Source organism: Benincasa hispida, chromosome 10, assembly GCF_009727055.1.
Source record: "Benincasa hispida cultivar B227 chromosome 10, ASM972705v1, whole genome shotgun sequence".
In the NCBI taxonomy this organism is placed as follows: domain Eukaryota; kingdom Viridiplantae; phylum Streptophyta; class Magnoliopsida; order Cucurbitales; family Cucurbitaceae; genus Benincasa; species Benincasa hispida.
This window is the reverse complement of record NC_052358.1, coordinates 44,023,708-44,046,683: the sequence shown is the minus strand read 5'-3', so window position 1 is coordinate 44,046,683 and position 22,976 is coordinate 44,023,708. Positions and strand designations below refer to the sequence as shown.

The window sequence follows — 22,976 nt, the reverse complement described above, 5'->3', positions numbered from 1 at the left end:
TGCATAGGATACCCCTACTCGCGTGTCACCTACACGAACGCGTTGGATCATTACATTTGTATCAAATACAAAGTGGGGCGTATCCATAGTATTACTAGGATAAGGTACCCAACTTTATCCCTATACTATAGACCCTTTAGGTTGTATCTTGAACATTGATCCCTGTATATCTCCACATACAGTTCAAAACTCATAAGACAACCTTGGATGTTAGTTTATTGGATTTAAGGTTATTAAGATAAAATAGACAACAATACAAACAATAACATTTATTGAATTAACATCCATAACTCTTTATTGATGACAGTCAATTAATAACATTTACTATCTACGTGTTTTATGGCATAAAACCCAACAAATACCCACCTGAATTAAAACTTTAGTCAATGGGTTGTACACAATCCAAAAGGCGGGATAATGCTAAATACAATCAACTAGGGCATCCATATACCCATTACACATTTACCAACCCACTGATTAAAGTTTTAGTTCAAGTGGGAGTCTTTTGGGTTTTATGCCTTAAAACTCTTATATAGTAAATGTTATTAATTGATCGTCATCAATAAAGAATTATGGATGTTAATTCAATAAATTTTATTGCTTGTATTGTTGTCTATTTTGTCTTAATATCCCTAAATCCAATAAAATAACATCCAAAGCTGTCTTATGAGTCTTGAACTGTATGTGGAGACATACAGGGATCAATGTTCAAGATAGAGCCTAAAGGGTCTATAGTGTAGGGATAAGGCTGGGTACCTTATCCTGGTAATACTATGGATACGGTCCCACTTTGTATTTGATAAAACGTAATGATCCAAGTATTCGTGTAGGTGACATGCGAGTGGGGGCATCCTATGCAATGAGTTTGCATAAGACTGGATCGCGAAATAGTAACCACTAGATGTAACACCATTGACTAGTCAGGTTTCTATTTCAATAGGATGACCTAGGCCACTTAGTCTTAATCCTGAGTATATTATGAACTCCTATTCACGAGGGAATTTCCTTTGATTTGTATGAGTGAAGTTGGTCAATTTTCCGATCCAATAAGCCTACCATTTTAGGGATAAGATCAAGTGAGTAGCTAGAAACATAATAATACAAGATGAAATTCACTCATTCCCATATTAAAGGTAAGTAAACGAGAGTTTCCTCAAGTGGTGTTTCTGGGACTTGAAAAAAGGGCCCTACCCTCTCATTGGCCTGAGAGGGGTTTCTGTTTATTGGTTTGACCATAAACAGGTTGTTCATTAGAGGGGCGCTGGTACTTAAGGAGTCAGAGATAACCCAAGGGTAAAATGATAATTTGACCCAGTTGGAGTTACGAGCACTCGTGAAGGACAAACTTGATGGTATCAGTCTATATCCATGGACACATAAATATATCTATAGTGAGAATAGTGCAACTGTGGGTCTTTAATGGAATGTACCCACTATTAACGAATATTGATTAATTTGGTTAATGTGTTTAGCCAATTAGTCTCATATCGTTGGAGCTTCTGATCTACAGGTCTATTAGGTCCCTTCATTAGTTCATTAGTAGATACTTAAGAGGGATAATTTGAATTGTTCAAATTAATTGAGGAAACTATATATTAATGTGATTAATATATAATTAACTTTGGATACTATCTATACTTAAATTGGAAACTAATATCTTAATAAGATTCAAATTAATTAACTTAAGTGAATTAGATTCACAAAGAATTAATTAATAGAGAGGTTTTGCACATATACATGCGATTTTTATGGTAATTAAATATATACATTAAATTAGGTTTAATGTACAAATGGTTATTAATTCTTGTGCAAATTAAAATTAAATAAGTGTTATTTAATTGGGCTAATTGATTAAATAAACGTTATTTAACTGAATGGGCTAATTAATTAAATAAATGTTGTTTAATTAATTATAAAAAAGAAAAATATATTAGGAAAGGGGCTTGGCCCTTCTCTATATAATGACCTCCCTTTGGCCCTTTGCAAACACACATTCTCATACACTCTCATTGCAAAGAAACTCTGACAAATGCATACTTGTTTATCTGAGTGGTAGAGGGCTATTTTTATCTATCTCGTAGAGGGCTATCTCTATCTATCTTAGATAGACAGTGGTAAAGGGCTATCTCTATCTATCTCAGATAGCCAGTGATAGACTACAATGGTATACACTAATATTTGTTTCTATAGTTTCTATATTGTTTGCACTCTATATTTGTTTAGTTGAGTACATCTATTTAGTTGAGTGGATCTCAGAGAGATAGAGCACTATCTTTGTTTATATGAGATAGACAGAGATAGAGAACTATCTTTGTCTCTCTAAGATACAGTGACAGAGTTCTATCACTATCTATCTCAGATACACACAGATAGAATATTGTCTCTCTATCTATCTTAGGTAGACAATGATAGAGTTCTATCATTGTCTATCGGAGATAGACAGAGATAGATTACTACTTGTTTATCTGAGTTGATCTATTATTAATAACTTTAAATTGAGATAGACAAAGATAGAGAACGATATATGTCTATCTGATAGATAATGGTAGATTTCAATGATGAACAATAATATCATATCAATAATTTTCTTGTTGTGTTTATCATACATACTTGTTTATGATAAACAATAATAATATAACATCAATACATATTTGTTTATTTGAGTGAATCTATTATTGATAACTTTGATTTGAAATAGATAAAGATAGAGCATTATCTATGTCTTTCTAAGATAAACAGAGATAAAGTACTATAAGTGTCTATCTGAGATAAAGAGTGATATGAAGGAACCAGCGAAGGTTCGCATTGGAAGGGGATTATCCCCGTTTTTTCAATTTTTATAGAACGCAATTTACAGAAATAAAATTATGCAAAAGACCAGAATTTACTGCATGCCAACACGATTAAATAGAAGAGAATTAGGGTTTCAAGAAACCCTTACCTTTGAAGAACCTTTTCTTCATGTGAATCCTTTTCGATCTGGAACAATCACGATTAAAAACATAAACCAAAATGGACACCACCAATTGAATTCCTTTGATTCTCTAGGATGAGAATCCAAGAAGTTGTGGGCTCTTGAAATTTTATGAGGGAAAGAGATGGAGACGAAAAGAGAGTGAGAGCCTGAGAACTTTTCTCAGAGATTGTTTTTCTGTATTTCTATTTTTTCTTCTCTGTGAAACTCAAGGAAAGAAAAAGATGGTAACCAACGATCTGCCCATTCCCACTTTCACATAGTAGAGAAAAAGGGGGGAGGGAACTATAACTCCCTCCCAAAAATATTTTTCAAAATTCAAATTAATTAAAGAAAAATAATTTTAATAAACATTAATATATATTTATATGATAACCATTTTATCATATAATATATATTAAACTATATGTTATATCAAATATAACATATAACCTATAGGTTAATATTATATCAAATACAATATAACCTATAGTTATAATTCTCTCATTAATGCACGATATTTAATATAAATCTCATTTATACTAATTTAATTATATGAATCCAATTCACATAATTAATATTTGAATTATATTCAATTATTTATTTCCTCTCAAATAAACTTATATTATAATGTATCAAATACGTTATAGTAATTATATCATATATAATTAAATTAAATTAATTATATCACATATAATTAATTCCCTCAATTAATTTGAACTATTAAAATTAATCCAAAATCAATTATCATTTAATCCTTTTGAGCTACAAAAGGGACCTCATGGACTTGTAGATTGAAGCTCCAATGGTACTTAAATAATTAATTAAACTTTTTAATTAAATTATTCAACATCCATTAACTATCGGGCACTCCATTAAAAACCTACAATTGTACTCTTCACACGATAGATATATTTCTATGTCCATTGGATAAAACCAATTAACAGTGCGATGACCCTTCACAAATTGCTCGTAAGTATAACTAGGCCAAAAGTACCATTTTGCCTCTATAATTACATCTAATTCCTTAAGTACCATTGATCCCTCTGATGAACAATAAATCATAGTTCAACTATGACCAAACCCCTCTCGGGCCATGAGAGAGTGTGGCACCACATTGTTTAAGCCCCAAAATCAACCCTTAAAGGAGCAATTTATCTACTTACTCCAACATTGGGGAAGGAGTGAATACCTTCTTGTGTAAATGTGTTCCCAACTCCTCAATCAGACAAATCCCCAAAATGATAGGTTTATTGAGTCGACGATTTGGCCACTCTCGTCCATATAAATCAAAAGATCGCCTTCATAGACAAAAGTTCATAACTCACTCAGGATTCAAGTTATGTCACCTATGGTCATCCTGGTGAAATGTAAGTCTCTATTATAAATGGCGTTATATAATGAGACTAGTCATTTCGTGGTCCGGTCTTATACAAACTCCTTTGTATAGAATACCTCCACTTTCATGTCTCTACATGAATGATCAGGATCAGATCATTCATAACACTTTACAACAATTGTAACATCTATAAAGCGAGTCGTACTCGTAGTGTCACTAGGATAAGGTATCCAACCTTATCCATCTACTATAGACCATTTAGGTTGTCACTTAAACATGATGCACCTGTATATCTCTACATACATATTTAAGCTACAAATGATAATCTTGGATGTTAATTTATTGGTTTGTGGGTTTAATGCTACTGATATCAAACAAAAGATCTCATATTTTATTAAATAAATAAAATATTTGTACAATACAATTACAAACTACAGAACCCTACGAGATTTAGGGCATCAACCCCAGCATGATAGACTTCAATGAATTAGATTTTAAATGATGGGTGATTTAAATGAATTATAGAGCTCTATCATTTAAGGATTTGACTTAAAGAAGGGGGACATGGTTGCAATGAATGTGTGATGTACAATTAGGAAAACAATCATGGTCTGTATATTTAGTCATAGACAATGGTGCAACTATCTACTAACAAATCCAAATAGATGTCATAATTTAGTTACACAATGATAGACACAGATAGTTGTCTATCTGTATCTATCTATTGATTTTTTTTTTTTTTTTTACTAAAGTTCACCTACCTGATATCAGTAGATAGTTTTGTGCTTCCTTTAGTTCCATTGAAAAGTGAAAGTACTATTAAAAATATTTACAACTTAAGAACAAAATAAATTGGAAAATATCATTCATAAACTCTAATGTCAATCCATATGTTTATACATGTATTACGATGAAAAAATAATGATTAAAACATTTGATTAATTTGTTCAAGCTTGCAAGTCCTATTATCGTGGCCTTTACAATTACAACGAGTACATTTTGATGAACTTTTAGATTCACTTACAGATGGAATTCTTTATTTTTTTTAGGTGTTCCAGCTTGACGTTTAATAATAGGAGGTAATGTTTTCATAACATCATCTTCAACTCTTTAATCCAAATCAACACCAACAGGTCAAACACAACTGTTGTATGCTACTGACAATTTTCTTCTATAATAAAAGTTAGCTACATAAGAATAGGTATCTAAATTAAGCATTTGGAGAATGGTAAGTACATGTGCACATGGAATTTCCTCAAAATCCCATACTTAACAACTACAAGATCCCAAGTCTAGCTTCGCTATGAACTCTTTATGTCCATCCATTATCTTGTATTCGGTGTTGCTAATGGGATCCACCTAATAGATAAATACGAAAAAGTAATCAGTAGATAAATACGAGAAAGTAATCATTGTCTATCTGTGATAGACAATGATAGATAGACAATGATAGATAGACAATAAGAAAAAGATAGAATTCTTACCAAGAAACTTCTTGACTTTTCGTGTTCTCGTCGTAATATGTTCTCATCCCAAGAAGTCAAAAGAGTTTTCATTGCAAAAGCAGCTTTACTTCGATCAAAAAACCAATTTTGCAATATATCTCTAATTGAACTAAGCAAGCTAGCCACAAGTAATTCTCTAGCTGTTGGGTTGTATGTCCTAAAACTTGCAGTTTATAAACTTAAACATATTCTATTTACAATAAAGATGTTATTGAGGTTTATTCAATAAAGATGTTATTGAATATGTAAATTGCACTTGTAAAGTTTAAAATCCAATAAACTAACGAACCCCTAGCAATAGTATGAATACTTAAACTTTATGTGGAGACATAAAAGAGGATTAGGTTTCAGTATATAGCCAAAACGGTCTATAAGTATAAGGATAGGGTTGGGTAACTTATCTCGAGGACACTATGGATGTGGCCCGCTTTGTATTTGATACAAACGATGTGATCTCGAAATCATTCATTTGTAGACATGCGAGTGGGGAATTCCATGCAAAAGATGTTTGCATAAGACCAGACTGCGAAATAGTCAATTTTTCTTTATAACTATTTTTTACTGTTAAAACTAACTATTTCAATCTAATGACCTAAGGTAACTTGATTCCAGTCCTGAGCTAACTATGAACTCTAGTTTATTTAGGATTATCCTTTAATCTGCATAGATGAGAGTGGCTCAACAGTACCGCTCAATAAGCCTCCCATTTTAGAGGTAAGACCAGATAGATAGCTAGGGACATAGTCTTGCAAGATGGAATTTACTCGTACCCACTTTAGGGTTAGTAGATAAGTTGTTCCCTTAAGTACTGACTCTTAGTCTTGAAGAAAGGGGCTTTGCCCTCTCTATGACTGAAAGGGATTCAGTTTATTGGTAGGACCATAAACCAATTGTTCATTTGTGAATTAATGGAGACTTAAGGAACAAGATGTATTACATGGGTAAAACAGTAATTTTGACCCAGCTGTTAATACGAACAACTTGTGAAGGATCAACTTACTGATCATGATTAAATTAAGTAGACAGAAATATATCTACAGTGAGAAGAGTGAAGCTACTAGGCTTTAGTGGAATGACCCGGAAGTTAATGAATGTTGATTAATTTGATTTAAAAAGTTCAGCCAATTAATCTCAGATCGTTGGAGCTCATGATTTGTAGGTCCATTAGATCCCCTTACTAGCTCACAAACGGATTAAACCTTAGAATAGTGTGATGAGAAAATTTGAAACGTTCAAATTCGAATTAAGAAAATTATTAATTATATGTGATATAATTAAATGTTTAATTATCGAATTAAACGAAATTGGAGAATTAGATAGTATTTAAATATGATTTAAATATTAATTACATGAATGAGGATTCATGTTTGAGGAATTGGTGTTTAATTAATTTAATATTTGATCTTAAATTAATATAATTAATTATTAAAAATTAAATTTATATAAAGTTAATTATGAAATTAATTTTTTTTGGAAACTAATGAATTTTATATAATATTCATTATTAAATTACTATTTTATAAAATTATTTTTCTTTATAATTCGAAATTGATATTTTTGGTTAAAAATCAATTGAAATCAAAGAAAAACTCTAAGTGGGTTTTTCCCACTTTTAACACTCATATTTTCACCCAAAATTGTTGAAGCTTGGGTGTCATCCTCTTGGGTAATTGGATTGCATGATAGAGGAAGACAAAAACAAAACTTGAGTCGATGAGATGGGGGCATGCAAGATCTAAATTATGAGAAAAATTGTTTCTCTCTAGTTCTTGACACAAAAACCAGAAAAATTCTCCAACACCCTTGATTCAATCTCATTTTAGAATCAACCTTCCAATCTAAGGTCCTAGAGAATAGTAGGAAAGATCAAGTGGTAGTCTTCAAGCATTGGAGTGAAAAATTCAACCGAATTTGCAGCTAGAGTAGGATTCTTCAAAGGTAATTTCTAAAACCCTACTTCTAAGTTGATGAACATGCTTACTTGATTGCTAAAATTAATGGAATTAGAGTGCTTAAGATCTAAATTGCTTCCACTTATTGATTGTCAATACCAAAACTAGCATCTTAAAAATTGAGTTTATACTTTTTCCAACATTCGATGTCACCATTCCATACCTTCTTCGTGAATATGCCCGAGACCACTTCTCAAACCCAACACTACTAAGATAGCTTCTAATATTTGGACATATTGACTCTGTGTATCTCATATGGTACTCAAAGTCAGCAGTAGTGTAGGTATTAGCACAACTAAAGAAACAACTATAAAGTAATGGATCCTTAAATGACGTTTCAAGTTTCTTAAGAGATGTTGTATGCACATACAGTACTCAACATTCTTAAAACTCACTTAGGAATGCTAAGATGCCTATCAGAAACAATGACTAGACTCTCTCGTTTCTCAAAACTATTTCGTAAGTTTTTCAAAATACCATGTCCATGATGCGTCATTTTCAGAATCTACGATAGCAAATGCAAGGGAAAAGATTTGATTGTTACTATTTACTGATGAAGTTGTTAATAGCATGTCACCAAACTTACACTTAAAAAATGTGTCATCAATAGATGATAGTTGTACAATACTTCTACCCCTCGATTGATGAACCAAAAGCCATGAAGCAAAACTTATAATGACCACTATCATCCATTTCTAAAGCGGTGTAGGTACTTGTAAAAACACATAAAAACATTTCTATCAGCGTAAATAGTAACAAAACTGTATAGATAGACAATGATAGATGTCTATTGTTGTCTATCTATAGACATCTATCATTGTATATCTATATAGTTTTGTTACTATTTACGCTGATAGAAATGTTTTTATGAAGACAGTGATAGACAACTATCACCATCTATTGTAAATTTTCTAAGCAAAATGGATCATACCTGGATTCATTTCATTCAAATTTTCAAAAAATCTTGGAATCAAGGTGTATGATTCAACTACATCTCCTTTTACCATCTTTACCATGTGTTCTTTTGCCCTCCAAGCTTTTTGATAACTACTCAAAGTTTTGTATGGGTCTTATGGATAATGTCTCTAGGAATGAATTGATCAGTAACATGAACCTAAAATCATCTATCAAGCAATTGCCAATTATTGATGAAGAAGTTTGCCTATGACAACTATGAGTTGTGTTCAATGGACAATCATGCTCAGAAATGTACTTTCTAAACATCCACAACTCACCATTCTTATACTGAGATGCCCTAACATACCATTTGCAGTCTTCTTACAAACATTTGAACTCAACAGACTTTGAATTTGATCTAGTAGTCCTAAATTGAAAATTATTCTTCATTGCATTTATATAAAAACACTTTGAAAGTACTTCTTTACTTTCAAATACACTTTTTACCTTCAAATCACCATAAAAAATATCCCTTATAACTTCATCATTTGAAGAAGAAAAAGAACCTAAATATAGCATTCTATCACCGTTGTCACCTACACTACTAATAGCAGTAGAAGACCTTTCCAAAGAATAAATACTTACATGAGCAACTAATGGGTGTACTGATTACATCTTTACTAAAGTCAGACACCAAAAAACTGTTGGGATTGATGTCCTAATTCTCCCGGTGATCTCGTAGTTTGTAAACTTTTTGTACACACATTGTTATTAATAAAATAAATGTTATTTTATTTGCATTTACTCATATCCAATAAACTGAGATCCGTGGTTATTTTATGTAACTTAAGCATGTATGTGAGACATACAAGTGGATCATACCTTAAGTAATAACCTAAATGGTATGTAGTATAAAGATAAAGGAGGGATACCTTATCCTTGTGACACTACGGATATGACTCGTTTTGTAGATATTTACAAGTGTTGCAAAGTGCTATAAATGGTTTGATCCACACCATTCATGTGGAGACATGCAAGCGGTGGTATCCTAGACAAAGAGTTTGTATAAGACCGGACCACGAGATGATTAGTCTCTTTATATAACGTCATTGATAATTGAGACTAACATTTCACTAAAATGACCATAGATGACATGACTTTAATCCTGAGTGAGTTGGGAACTTCTGTCTATGAGGGCGGTCCTTTGATTAGTATGGGTGAGAGTGGCCAGAGTGTCAACTCAATAAGCCTACCTTTTTGGGGATTTGTTCGATTGGGGAGTTGGGAACTCAGTTACACAAGACGGAATTCACTCCTTCCCCGAAGTAGGGGTAAGTAGATAAATTGCTCCCTTAAGGGCTGATTCTGGGTCATGAACATAATGGCCACACCCTCTCTTTGGAAGAGAGAACTCAGTCATAGTAGAACTATGGCTTATTGTTCATTAGAGGAATCAGTGGTACTTAAGGAGTTAGATGTAACTACAGGGGAAAACGGTAAATTGGCCCAACTGTACTTACGAGCAATTTGTGAAGGGTTATCACACTATTGATTGGTTATATGGACACAGAAATATATCTGTAGTGCGAAGAGTGCAGTTATCGATCTTTAGTGGAGTGATCAAAAGTTAACGGATGGTGGATCTCGTGACTAAAGAGTTTATTCAGTTATTAACGTACCGTTTGAGCTTCAAGTTATAGGTCCATAAGGTCCCCTTGGTAGCTCAATGGGTTCAAGTTGAGAATTAAATTTTGGGCTAGTTTGAAGTGTTCAAATTAACAAGAGGAAATTCAGTTATATGTGATATAATTGTGGTGATGTATTAGATACATTATTTGGAGGAATTAATATAAATATGATTTATATTAAGTGTCATAAAATAGAAAAAGAACTATGGTTTATATGTTTCATATGATGAAATATTAAAACTATAGGTTATAAATATAATATGATAAGTTGGTTATCATATTTATTTATAATATATTAATTATATGATAATTAATTCTTTTTCTCTAATAACCAATTTGAGTGGGAGGTTATTGGAAGTTTTATGGTAACTGTGAGATAAAAAAGAAATTTGTTTTCCAAAATTAGAAGTTGATTCATTCGGAAAATTCTCATGGAAAAAACTATCAAGTAAAAAGAGTTTTTACTAAGCGATAGCATTGACAGAGTCTACACGCTCAGCTAAGAGTTGACTATGCGATAGTTACTCGTTGATTGTTGCTACACGATCGAGTAGTAAAGTTTATACGATAGGCTTTTGTTTTCTAAACGATCGAGTACATGGTCTATACGATAGACCAGTCTTTATCTCCCACTTACTCGATCGTCTACTCGATCGTATACCTCCTATCTTCCTCAATCCAAGATCATACAGAGTCCACAACTCCTGGATTCTCACACCGAGAATACCAAGATAATACTTGTGGTGGTGTTCTAACTCGGTTCGTGGATCAAGTTTGACTCGATTGGGGTCGAGGCTCATTCAGACGTTCGTGGAGGTGTTGTTTCGTTCGTTGCGTTCGAGTGCATCGTTGGACGCATTGGACATCGATCGAGGGATACTTGAAGAATAGTTCTTCAAAGGTATGCATACTCTATCCCTTGTATTCTCTTATAGCATGTTGTAATTTTGATTTATGCATAATCTGTTCGTTTCCGATTAGATTGTGATTGTTGTGTTCATTTTGAATGGAATTTGAAACGATCCACTTCCGCTGCTCATGGAGATCTCTGTTTAGATTTCCTTCAAAAACATATTTGTCCTTTTTTATTGGAACCACAGTTTGAATACTATTTTTACCAAAATCCAATAAAACTGACAAACCTACCAACTCATTCAATTGAATCTCTTCATATATTAAACCAACTAAACCATTGAAGTCTATACAATCATCTATCAAAATTCCACCAACCTCATAATTCTCATAGGAGTGATAATCATTCCATTATCCTCCATAAAAAACAACTATAGGAACAATCATGATATTCTGCAAAATGAAAAAAAGATTATATGAGAAACTCATGATGAAATTCTATCACTAAGATTTTGTAAGAAACTCATAATTAAAATATCCAATAGTGATAGATAGAAATAAAGTTATATCTTTGTCTATAAGTGATAGACAAAGATAATGATAGATAAAGATAGACTTCTATATCTGTCTATCATTGATACACCTAATCAAATGAATAGTTTTATCTCGTTGATACAATACAATACAAAGTAATGAGTTAAATTCAAAACAAAATAGGGAAAAAAAGAATGAGAAAGCCAAAGATAGGCATCTATCTCTACTATATGTGATAGTCATTTATCTCTGTCTATTTGTGATAGTCAAATATAGAGTTCTATCTCTGTCTATTAGTGATAGACAAGGATAAAGTTCTATATCTATCTATCAGTGATAGACAAAGATAAACTTCTATCTTTGTCTATCCCTGTCTCTCTTTGGTAAACCTTTGAATTCGTCAACTAAATATTTAATGAAGATTTATAGTTAAATTTGGGTTGAATCAAGCCAAAAAAAATTACAAATTATTGTTTATTTGTTTGTATTTTCACAAGTTTTTATAAACATATCAAGTTCTTACTCGTAGGATTCTGGTGCTGATTGGAACGAGGAGTTCATGTAAGTTGTATTATAGATATGCATATCTTATTTCGGTTGAATAAGATGTTGATCACGTTCAAAATTTTAAGAATCCGATGTTCCAACCATATAAGCTATTATAAATCGAATGAAGATCAAATCCCTGATAGACAACGAATTCCAACCATATAAACTATTATAAATCGAGTGAAGATCAATTAAAGATAGAATTTATCCCTGATATACAAAGATAGACGTCTATTTGTCTCTATCCTTGATAGACAGAGATAGAATTATATCTTTGTCTATCCTTGATAGACAGAGCTAGGCATCTATATTTGTCTATCCCTAATAGATAGAGATATGCGTCTATATCTGTCTATCTGAGATAGATAGAGATAGAACACTATCTCTGTCTATTTGAGATAGATGAATAATAATATAATACATCATCAATCATTTATGCACTTTTGATATAAGATATTGATCGTGTTCAAAGTTTAAAGAATTTGATGTTCCAACCATATAAGCTATTATAAATCAAGTGAAAATCAATCAAATATAGAGTTATATCATAGACAAGGATAGACATCTATCTGTGATAGACAGAGATAGAGTTCTATCTATCTCTATAGGCGTCTATATCTGTCTATCTAAGATAGAAAGAGATAGTGCATCGATTCCTTTCGATCCAATCCTCCCTAAGATGAACAACACGTACTAATTTCGAATTTCTGACTAACTGCCTTCCAAAATAGCTTCACAGTGTTATATGCAATAACTTATTGGAATTGTGGAGCAAAAGTTCAATAACTTGGTTGATGAATTTGGGCATACAAGAACCGTTGTTGTCCTATGAGTTTATTATTTTATTTTATTTATTTTTTTAAAAATAAAGCATTAGAGTGAAGAGAATATTGTAAAATTCGAATAAGAAGAATTGTACTTCACTTGGCAATGCAATGTGAGACATTACAAGGCAACGAAAGAACGAGAAGAAGATCTGTATCTGTGTGATCGATGGAATCGATGAAGAAGAATGAAAACCTCTTAGCTGTGTAGTGAAGAATAATGAAATTGATCAATGAAGAAGAGGAAAATGAATTGAAATCAACGATGAATCGGAATTGAATGAAATTGTTTTGGAATTGAATGAAAATGAAGCTTAGAAGAAGAAGAAGAAGAAGAAGGCAAAATCGTTGTAGAAAATCACGAGGGTCGTTTGGGAATTTTTAAAAAAATCCGTTGATATCATTTTTTGCTATAGTATGTAAATAGTTTGTATTTTTTTTCCCCATTTTTTACAATTTCCCATTAAAAAATATAGCAAATACAAAAATTAAATTGAGTAATAACTCATATTGCTATAAACAAAAAATACAAAAGTATACAAATCAATTGAAAAATATACAACTGATTTGCTTTAAATGTGGTATATTCTTGGATTGATATACCAAAAAATAAAAAATGTGGGTTTGTTAAAAGATCAAAATTGGAATATGGAAGAAACAAAAATTTAGGTTTGAGAATTTTATCATATTTAGAATTTTCCATATATCGAAGGCCCCTAATTATACATTTTGAATTTACCACCCATTGCAAATTCAAAAAAAGAAAAAAGATGATGAAAATTCGTATGGTAAGATAATGTATCTAGAGGTGTCCATGAGTTGGGTTGAAAGACTTTTTAGATTCAGCTCAATTGTTCGGTTTGTAAATTTCTTCAACCCAAATAACTCTTATTAAAAAATCAACCCAACTCAACCCAACCTTGAAATATTTGGGTTGAATTGATCGAGTTAATCATATCATTTATTTAATTTTTTTTCTAAATAGAAGCAAAACATAAATATATAAAAATCTAATTTAATTATTTTCATATATTGAATTAAGATTAATAACAAAATTTCAATTTTTATAGTGGAAATTTTCTTTCTAAAATGCAAAGAAACTGCTTTTAAGAGTGTTAAAAGAATAAATTATTAAAAAAATATTGGAATTAAATAAAATTAAAATAAATATATGTATAAATAATTGTGTTATAAGAAACAAAAAAACATATTTTAAAATTAATAATAAATCTGAGTTGGTTCGGATTGATTTGAATTATATTAGGTGAACCCATGAACTAACCCAATCCATAAAATTTTCATTTATTTGAACCCAATCTAACTCAAATAAATTGATAACCCAGTCAAATCATACGATTTAGATTGAGATGATCGATTTTTTTGGGTGATCGAATTTTTTTGAATATGCTTAAACGTATCGTAGTAATGAGAGAGTGGCGTTGAGACGATAGCAGGCATAGGCAGAGCCGGACCAAGCCGAGCGTAGCCAAGCCATGCAAAGTAAACGCGAGGAGTTTTTTTCGGTTAAAGCAATTAATATACATTAATAATAAAAAAAAAGGAAAAAAAAAAAAAAATACAAATGTGAGAAGAAAACCGCCCTCTCCTCTCGTTTTCTCCAAGCTCGCTCTCTAATTCTATACTCCGTCTGTCGCTCTTCTTCCAGGGCTTCAGCGCTCTCTGGCATTCCTCCGCCATTCCTTCTCTATTTACCACTGTAAGATTCTCTTCCTTTTCCTTTCTCTTTCTCGCATTTGACCTCACCATTCAAGCTTCATATTGTATCATTCTCATTTTATTCCTTTGTTCCTTTCTTGGGTTTTCCCCCTTTTCATGGCTTCAACTCAGGTGCTTCTAGGGTTTCTATTTTGCCTTTATCTGTTTTGCTTCATCCTCTGTTTCTTTTTACTTTTAGATGAACTGGGTCAAAGCTATGAACATTATTTTTTCTGTTTCCAATGGTGGATTACTGAATTTTACATCTCCTTCTTCAGAATCAGAACTATTACCTGCTGGATTTTCTTTCCTAGCTTCCACCCTACATTTACTTACCTACTTCTCACCTCCTCCCCCAATGCCCACACCCACAAACTCCAACACGTGCCTGCTCCCTTATTCATCAACCCCCTGCTTTAGCAAATTTGTTTTCTATCCTCATTGGGTCACCGAATTTTTATGTGCATTGTCCGTCTTTAAGTTATGCATACCATCCGCTAACGTTTGGGTTGATCTTGGTCGATTTGTTTTTGTCATCTTTCTTATTTTTGATTGGTTAGACAAGAGGAAGATAGAAGGAAATTCGATTTTTTAGTGTTAACTGCGTTTTTATTTTATTCTTAATGGAAAATTTTGTTTCTACTAGACAGGCTAAGTTTCAATTAGGTTCTTGATTTTCTGTTTTGTTTTTTGCATTTTCTAGATTTGGAGAGGATTTTACGTTGATAACTAATATTTAATCACTTATTAAACTGGATGTGTTACAGGTAGAGAACTTGTGATACGTATTTTAGGTGCCAAGTGATAGTTATGCCCCTGTTGAAAAGAAAGCCTTTTCCTTTGGCTGACTCGCCCAAAGATTTGGAGGATCATGAACTTGTATATCAAGTTCGGTTCACTAAGGAGATTTTCCGCAATTACAAGTATCCTATCATCTATTCTGCTCAATATTTATAGTTTTTGTTGGTTATAAAGGTGGAAAATTTAGGAATGTTAATTTTCCAAAAATCTGTATTGTTTTGACTTTTGGGAGTAACAAAATTTTTAATTGTCTTTATTCCTTAACATGCACCAGTGAATATCTAAGTAGGATAAATCTATACCGTCGAAGAGTTTGGATGTGTAAATTCACTGGAAAAAGTAATTTGACATATGAGGAGGCTCTGGTGTCTGAAAAATGTGCTGCAGAGAAGGTTCAACAGTTCCCAAAAGATCTTATCGTCCCTGCTCTACAGATTATCCAATACAGTGAGAACTAACTTGCTAGACTCAATAATTGTGTGCGTTCATGTGCTAATTTCTGTTGACTCCATTATAGGATGTTTAAACATTTGCAAATTGGGAACGTAGACATATTGCCTGATCCCTGAAATTAGCCTTTATAGGTTCTTTTGTCTTTCACGATTCAAGAGTAGGCAATAATACACAAGTCTTTATTTTTTCACTTCTACTTTCTTTTTTTCAATCTCAATCTCTATTAAGAAGTCTATACGCTGAATTGAAAGAAAATTAGTATGGTATCAGCATCACTTGTATTATCATATCCTGATCTATATCTAATGCATGATTTGTAACACAGATGTGGGTTTCTGCTTTGAACCTGAATTAAATACGCATGAGTTGTTATTGGAATCAATGTGCTCTTGTTCTTCTTCCTCTTTGCTTGTTTATCATTCTCATATTCTTGCCCCATCCAACTTATCAATTAGATCTCAGTGTTTAACCTGGTACAAGTCTCTCCATATCTTTCCCTTTTCTCTAGCGTCTAGTACTTTCCTTTATTCACCTTCATTACTTTTTCACTTTATTTTTCTCCCCAAGGGCAGACTTACAGTAACAACTCCAAAAACCCGAACAATTTCTGCTAGTGTCACCCATTTTTCATTGCCACATCATTGAGAAGGAAGAACGTCATTGGCTGTATAATACTGAATGATGTTCCCCCAGTCTATTGTGCTTGGTTGTGAGAAACTCAGTCACCTCTGTAGTCACTAGTTCAGGAAAAAAGTATTGGTTTTATGGGAATGTGCCATCAATGGTCTTCAGTGGAAGATGTTTCTAGAATTTGTAAGATTCTTAGAGAGATGGGGGTATTTGGGATACTATCCAATGCAAGGGTTCTCTATGGAGCTTGGTTCTCTATGGAGCTTTTTCTCTAAATACTCGAGATTATGATTGTTTTTTGTTTTGTTTTGTTTTTTTGTTTTTTGTTTTTTTTAATAAGAAACAATTTCATTGATGTATGAAATTACAAAATCCCCAAACCAATGGAGTTACTATAAATATCTCCAATTGGACAAAAAAGAGGAAATAGAATAACAGGAGAAAAAAGATACAATTGACACCAAGAAAAGGCAATATAAAGGACATTGTAAAATAAATCCTATAAGTAGTCTTCTTAGTTTACTGTAAAGCGATTTACACCAAGAGGTTATGATTGTTCCTTGTCTAATGTCAATTGGAAGAATCTTTTTGTATCACCTTGATCTTTTTGGATAAAAATAGATGGCTCGTCACTTTTCCCTCCATTTCTCTCTCTCTCTCTCTCTAACACCATTTTTGTTAGAGAACTGAGCTTCTTCAATTGTTATCCTATCAGGATCATTTCATTGAAAATTGAGCTTCCTTGGCCATAGAACTTCCGTTTGTTTTGATCCCATCTTTAGCTAACACCAAATTCCTGTAGTGTCTCCTCTCCATGAATTGTGATCTTAATCACATGTTCACCTCTGGATTTTGGTACTAAAAACTCTCAACGCTCCATCAAATATAGATCATGTGCTATTATCTTTCTTTGGAATAATTTATTTACATCTTTATCTATATATATATATATTTTAAATTTCTGAAAAAAATTCTAATGGCAGAGTGAGAAGTTCTAAAAGAAGGGAAGATAAACTGTCCTCCCAATTCATCATTCTGTAGAATAAGAAAGGGCCAAAGGATATAATTATGGAATTCTTCGAGGAACGAGTATACCAAAAAGAGATCACTAATTATTATATTGAATTGCGTAATCGCGTAGGGCAAATCAGACCGTTAGAATTAGGCGATTCAAGGTTTCTTGACTCCTTGTATACCCCTAGCTTCCTTTGATCCCTTCGCTGTTTTACCATTTAATGGCACTGTCTGTAGAAAAATTTGTTTGAATTCTCTTTTTTCCCTGTATTTGCTATTATTACTTTTTGGGGTGCAGGGAAAGAGGGGGGTGGGTAGAAATATCCTTTTTTACCTGTAGAAAAGTATATCTTTAACTTCACTGCTATTATCCTAATCATTAGCAGGGTTGACTTATACTATAAAATTTCACTCCAATGCATTTAAAGTCGGTAAAAGTAGTAATAATTCAAATTGTCACAAACCCAACCATTGTATTTTCTGAGGATGAGGCAATTTAATATTATTTTTCTAGCTTTCTATTATATTTAGTTTAGGTTTCTTTTTAAGTGAGCTTTTATATTGCCTTAACTTTCCAGTGGGCAAGGGCATAAAACTCTTTAATCTGGAGAATGGTCTAACTTAACTTTTTTTTTAAAAATGTGTCCTAGTCAGTAAAAGTAATTTTACAGTCATAAAAAAGGAATCACCGCTAATGATTGGGGAAAGAGGGGGGTGGGTAAAAATTTTACAGAAATTTTGTTATTTTGTTTAAGTTGGAATTGATGAGAGGTGATTCCTTTTTTATACTTTTATATGTATATATGTTTAGCAATACTTGGTCATACCAATTTAGGATTTGGAAAGTGTTTTTTTATTAAATTTGAGGCTAGCACTTCATACTACTTTGAGGTGTCTTCTCTTCAAGAGTAAAAGCCTCAAGGTCACCTTTAGCATTTTAAATCATCATTTGGATTCCAAGTCAGAATGATGGAATGATGTGAAATAATGGTGTATTATTTGTACTTTATTGTGTGACAACCTGAAACTTAGTCTTGGGAAATTAGGCTATGCTGATTAGTTTCAATTTGTGTAGCTATAGTCCAAGGAATGCTATTACAGATAGATCTTGTTGCCACAGTGTGGCACCTCTCATTGGCTCCCTTCATGTGATTACTCGAGGGTTATTTTTCTTAGCATCATAGTGTGAATGTTGTCTTCTGGTTGGAGCAGTTTTATTAAGTACGATAGAAATTTTTTGGGTGTTTTGATTCAGTATTCGGTTTGCTGTAATATTATGATTTTTTTGCCATGAATGATGGAGTCCTACTCTCCTACTTCATTTACAGGCATGCTGTCACTGAAAGATCTGGCAGACACAGTTGCTGTGAAGTTACAGGAGTGTCTGTTTGTTGGTACTGAATTGTATGGAAGGAAAGATGATCAGATTTATTCATGCAAAATTATCAAAGTGCTTGAGAATGGTGCTGACGAAGTACAATATGAGGTAGCCTGGCTTGACAAAAATAAGAAAGAAACAGAAACTGCATTACTGAATGTAGAGGATTTAGTACAGAAAAAGCCTCCTTTGAGCAGAAGGTTTTTGAAGTCTTTCATTCGGGAATCTACATATCGCAGTGCTCCTTGGGTGCTTCATGACAAACTGGCACAAAATCATGGAATATCAACTGATCTTCCCCAAGAACTAAGAAGCAATGTTTTTTTTCGTGATGGGCTTTTAGTTTGTAACAAAAAGAGAAAAGCAAGTGACACGGTAATTTTTTTGAAGTTTTGATTTCAGGTTCTTAAAGTTTATAGTATTCTCCTGTTACTTCTCATATTTTTTATTTATAGGAAACAAGTAGTCCCGAAAAATGTAAAAGGAGAAGCATGGAGAGGGGGAGGGCGAATGGCTCAATTGCCGAAAATGGTGCAAAGAAAGGTCTGTTAAGAACTAGCGCTACCTAGGACATGAGAATTTCATCTTCTTCAAAATCTTAAGTCTTAGCAAGCAAAGTACTTGAGATGTATAGCCTTGTCTTTTATTCTTAATCATCAGATTTCCTTCCAAGAATCACATTTCCTTGTTTCTGCTTAATGGGCCTCTTCTTGACTTTTACTCTTCCAATGAGTTTGTCACTTCTATGTTACAAATTTTGTATTCACCATTTTTGCTTTCTTGAATCAGCAGAAGGTGGTTTACTTGATGAAGACATCAAATATCCAATTGATGATATTTTAGTGCAGCCTGGTCCAGATGATCCAGTTTTCTCAGAACGACCTTCTCCTTCAAGGGAATTCAAAGTTCCAATGAACTGCGTCGGAGATCTTTTGATGGTTTGGGATGTTTGCTCATCATTCAGTAGGCTTTTGCACTTGTGGCCATTTTCTCTTGACGATTTTGAGCGTGCTATCTATCACAAGGAAAGTAATGTACCTCTTCTTGTGGAAGCACATTCAGCATTTTTCCGTCTGCTCTTAAAAGATAATGGAGAATATTCCTCACTTGTTCAAGGAAAAAAGCGGAAGATGAAGGTTAGCATCACATTGTCTATTTATTATTGTTATTATTATTTTTTTTCCTGTTTTTGAACTTTTTGTTTTGCCTCTTTTCAACCCTTTTTTATCCGGAAAGAAAACTAACATAAGGTAATTTTTTCATTTGCAACTTTTTTAAAAAAACCCAGATCACATTAATTAACTGGACAGAGTACCTCTGTGACTTCCTAGAAATGATCGGGAATCCTAAATTATGTGCCAACACAGCAACTATTAAACGAGGGCACTATGGCCTTTTGGCTACCCATGTCAAACTGGGAATCTTATGCGAGTTGGTTAATCATTCTCTGGAATCAAATATATTCAGGGAGAAGTTAGATGTGATTATTGAACAGAGGCAGGCACTTGGAGCTACCAGGAGAGGGGAAGCCTTGGAAGAAGGCCGAAAGAAAAGAGAAGAGAAAGAACGCTTGAAATCTGAGCCTATATCCAATGGACATTTAAATGGGCATCTTAAGGACAGAGAAAAGAGCGAAATAACCAAGACTGATCATGGTAGACAGAATAAAGATTCATCAAAAAATAGGAATGGGGTGGTTATATCATCTCAAAATGGTCTTTCCCCTGTAAAAAGGTATCACTTTCTTCTTCTTGTTCATGTTAAAATGGTCATTTTTCTATAGTTGGTGATAATATTACAGATTTGACCATTTTATTTCTTATCTTATTTTACTCCTAGTGAGGATGATCATCCTATTGCTTATTTGAAGAAAATGGCCAAGAAACGGAATAGTGATATAACAGCTACGTCTGCAAATTCACCAAAGGAAGCAAAGGATGATAGGATGGAATTTAATGATAAGAATACCAAAGAACAGAGGGTTTGTTCATGTCCCCCCTTTCCTCATGAGAAGTTTGTTTTTGATGACGTGGAAGTGCATGTTAATTTGTTGCTTCTTCCCTAAACATGTGTTATTATTGTGAAACAGAGGGTATATTATGAGCGGGAGTTGGAGAAACGATCAATAAAAACCAATCCCTTGGGTAAAGACAGAAACCATAACAGGTATTGGTGGTTCCGTCGTGATGGAAGAATTTTTGTAGAGAGCTCAGACTCCAAGGAGTGGGGATATTACAGTAGCGTGGAAGAGGTATCACAGCTTTGTACTTGTACCTAATTGCTCTAATACTAGAGGCTAACCTATGACCTCTTCGTTTGATGCTTTGTTCTCCACTTGACTACTAGACTTTTTGGTACAGCTCGATACATTTATGGGCTCACTGAATTGCAAGGGGGAGAGAGAGAGAGCGCTCAGCAAGCACCTCGAAAAATCTTATAGTAGAATTTGGTAAGCTGGCCATTAATAGCCTGAGATTTATAATACATTTGCCCCTCATGTAACCACGGTGTTGTTCATTTACAAGGTCATTTCCATTGTTTTACTAAAGTGCTATATACTGGAATAGATGCAGCCTGTAGTCGAACATTCAGATAATTGTTACTTATTTAAAAAAAAATACAAAAATGGATTTTTGTTATAATAATTAGTGGGAAAAAAATGGTTGATGGTTTTTCCAATTGGACCTTGTGCAAAGGCTAACATTTATTTTCATGTAAATTCTAAACTTTATCATTTGATAGCTTGTATGTGTGTAAAAACACACGAGCCAAAGGTATGGGCAATCTGACGAGATGTACTTTGTTATTGTGATCTCTTATACGGCATGTGCATGGTAGGAACTTTTTTTGTGTCCATATGAATGGAGGTCACAGGAGTTCCAGTCGGAGAAAACATTATGATGCATTTGATGAAAAATGATGGTCCTATCCAGTGTCCATCAAAATAGACTGTACAATGTTTGTCACTTCATCTGTTTTATTGATCTAGGAGATACTCTGCATCCTTTGTTGACAAATCAAGTTGCTTGCTGTTGTTGATTTGAAGTTTCATTTTTTTTTCTTCTAGTCATGTTATATGCTTATTTTTAATGGAGTTGGATCTCCTATCTTTTGGTCAAGATGTTTGACATAATTATGATTAAAATTTGTATTGGCAGCCTTGAACTCAACAAGAGATCGAAGGATTTAACTAACCAAATTGCAGTGGAGGAGGCCGTGCTGCGACGATCCACTCGTGTTCGTGCTCCTCCCAGGGAAAATCCTGCTACTGCCTATCTCAGATATGTTAACAGGTGGAAGGAAGATTAAATCCAAGGGCTTGATAAAGCCGCATCTAGTTTCTGAGTACAGAGAGCATATGTTAGGTGGGAAATGGAGAAGTTTGTTTTTGATTTCCTCAACTTGGCATTGGTTGGTGGAGATGTCTTATAGCATAGTAACTGGGGGGGAGAGGGAAGGGATGGAGCAATTTTTTTCTTCAGCTCATTCCATTTAAAAGCTTAACCACAATGGTTAATTTTTTGGTCTTCTGTTCTTTTGTAAAAGATGACTCTAGGCATTCTTTATTTGTAGCATAAAACAGCTAACAAATTACCATAACATGCAAACATATTCCGTCTCCTCTCCATCTACAGCTTGGTTATACTTACTCACAGGGCTGAAGGGCGCCACCAGGAGAACTACTTCAGTTGCAAAAGGTCTGCAAATTTAGGCTCCATTTGGAAATACTTGGGAAAAAAAGTGTTTTTTGAAAAACTCATTTTTATTTAAATACATTTGATCAAAATTGATTAAAATACATTTGAAAAGTTAAATATTTCAATTTTTTTAAAATGATTTATTTTATAAATTAAATATTTGAAAATGTATTTCAAACATTCTCATAGATCG

General features: G+C 33.1%; 1 protein-coding gene across 3 annotated transcripts; it reads left to right on the top strand.

The window, feature by feature from the left end:
• Positions 1-14,669: 14,669 nt before the first annotated feature.
• LOC120087588 (DDT domain-containing protein DDB_G0282237) lies at positions 14,670-22,705 on the top strand. 3 transcript variants are annotated; one of them, XM_039044406.1, is made up of 11 exons: positions 14,670-14,810; positions 15,577-15,732; positions 15,885-16,057; positions 19,036-19,460; positions 19,541-19,628; positions 19,878-20,221; positions 20,374-20,819; positions 20,925-21,066; positions 21,175-21,336; positions 21,446-21,534; positions 22,244-22,705. In XM_039044406.1, the coding sequence occupies exons 2-11, from the start codon at positions 15,620-15,622 to the stop codon at positions 22,392-22,394; spliced, it is 2,133 nt and encodes a 710-aa protein (XP_038900334.1). In that variant the 5' UTR covers positions 14,670-14,810; positions 15,577-15,619; the 3' UTR covers positions 22,395-22,705. The 3 variants fall into 3 exon arrangements, with proteins under 3 accessions (XP_038900334.1, XP_038900333.1, XP_038900335.1); XM_039044405.1 differs by having other exon boundaries at positions 19,875-20,221; XM_039044407.1 differs by lacking the exon at positions 15,885-16,057 and having other exon boundaries at positions 19,875-20,221.
• The last annotated feature ends 271 nt before the right edge of the window (positions 22,706-22,976 follow it).

Bases quoted from the DNA above. Each gene is read 5' to 3' on its own strand.
- LOC120087588 (XM_039044405.1), top strand. From the start codon at position 15,620: ATGCCCCTGTTGAAAAGAAAGCCTTTTCCTTTGGCTGACTCGCCCAAA. The intron at 16,058-19,035 runs GTGAGAACTAAC...CTTCATTTACAG, and splicing joins TCTACAGATTATCCAATACA to GCATGCTGTCACTGAAAGAT. The intron at 20,820-20,924 runs GTATCACTTTCT...TTTTACTCCTAG, and splicing joins GGTCTTTCCCCTGTAAAAAG to TGAGGATGATCATCCTATTG.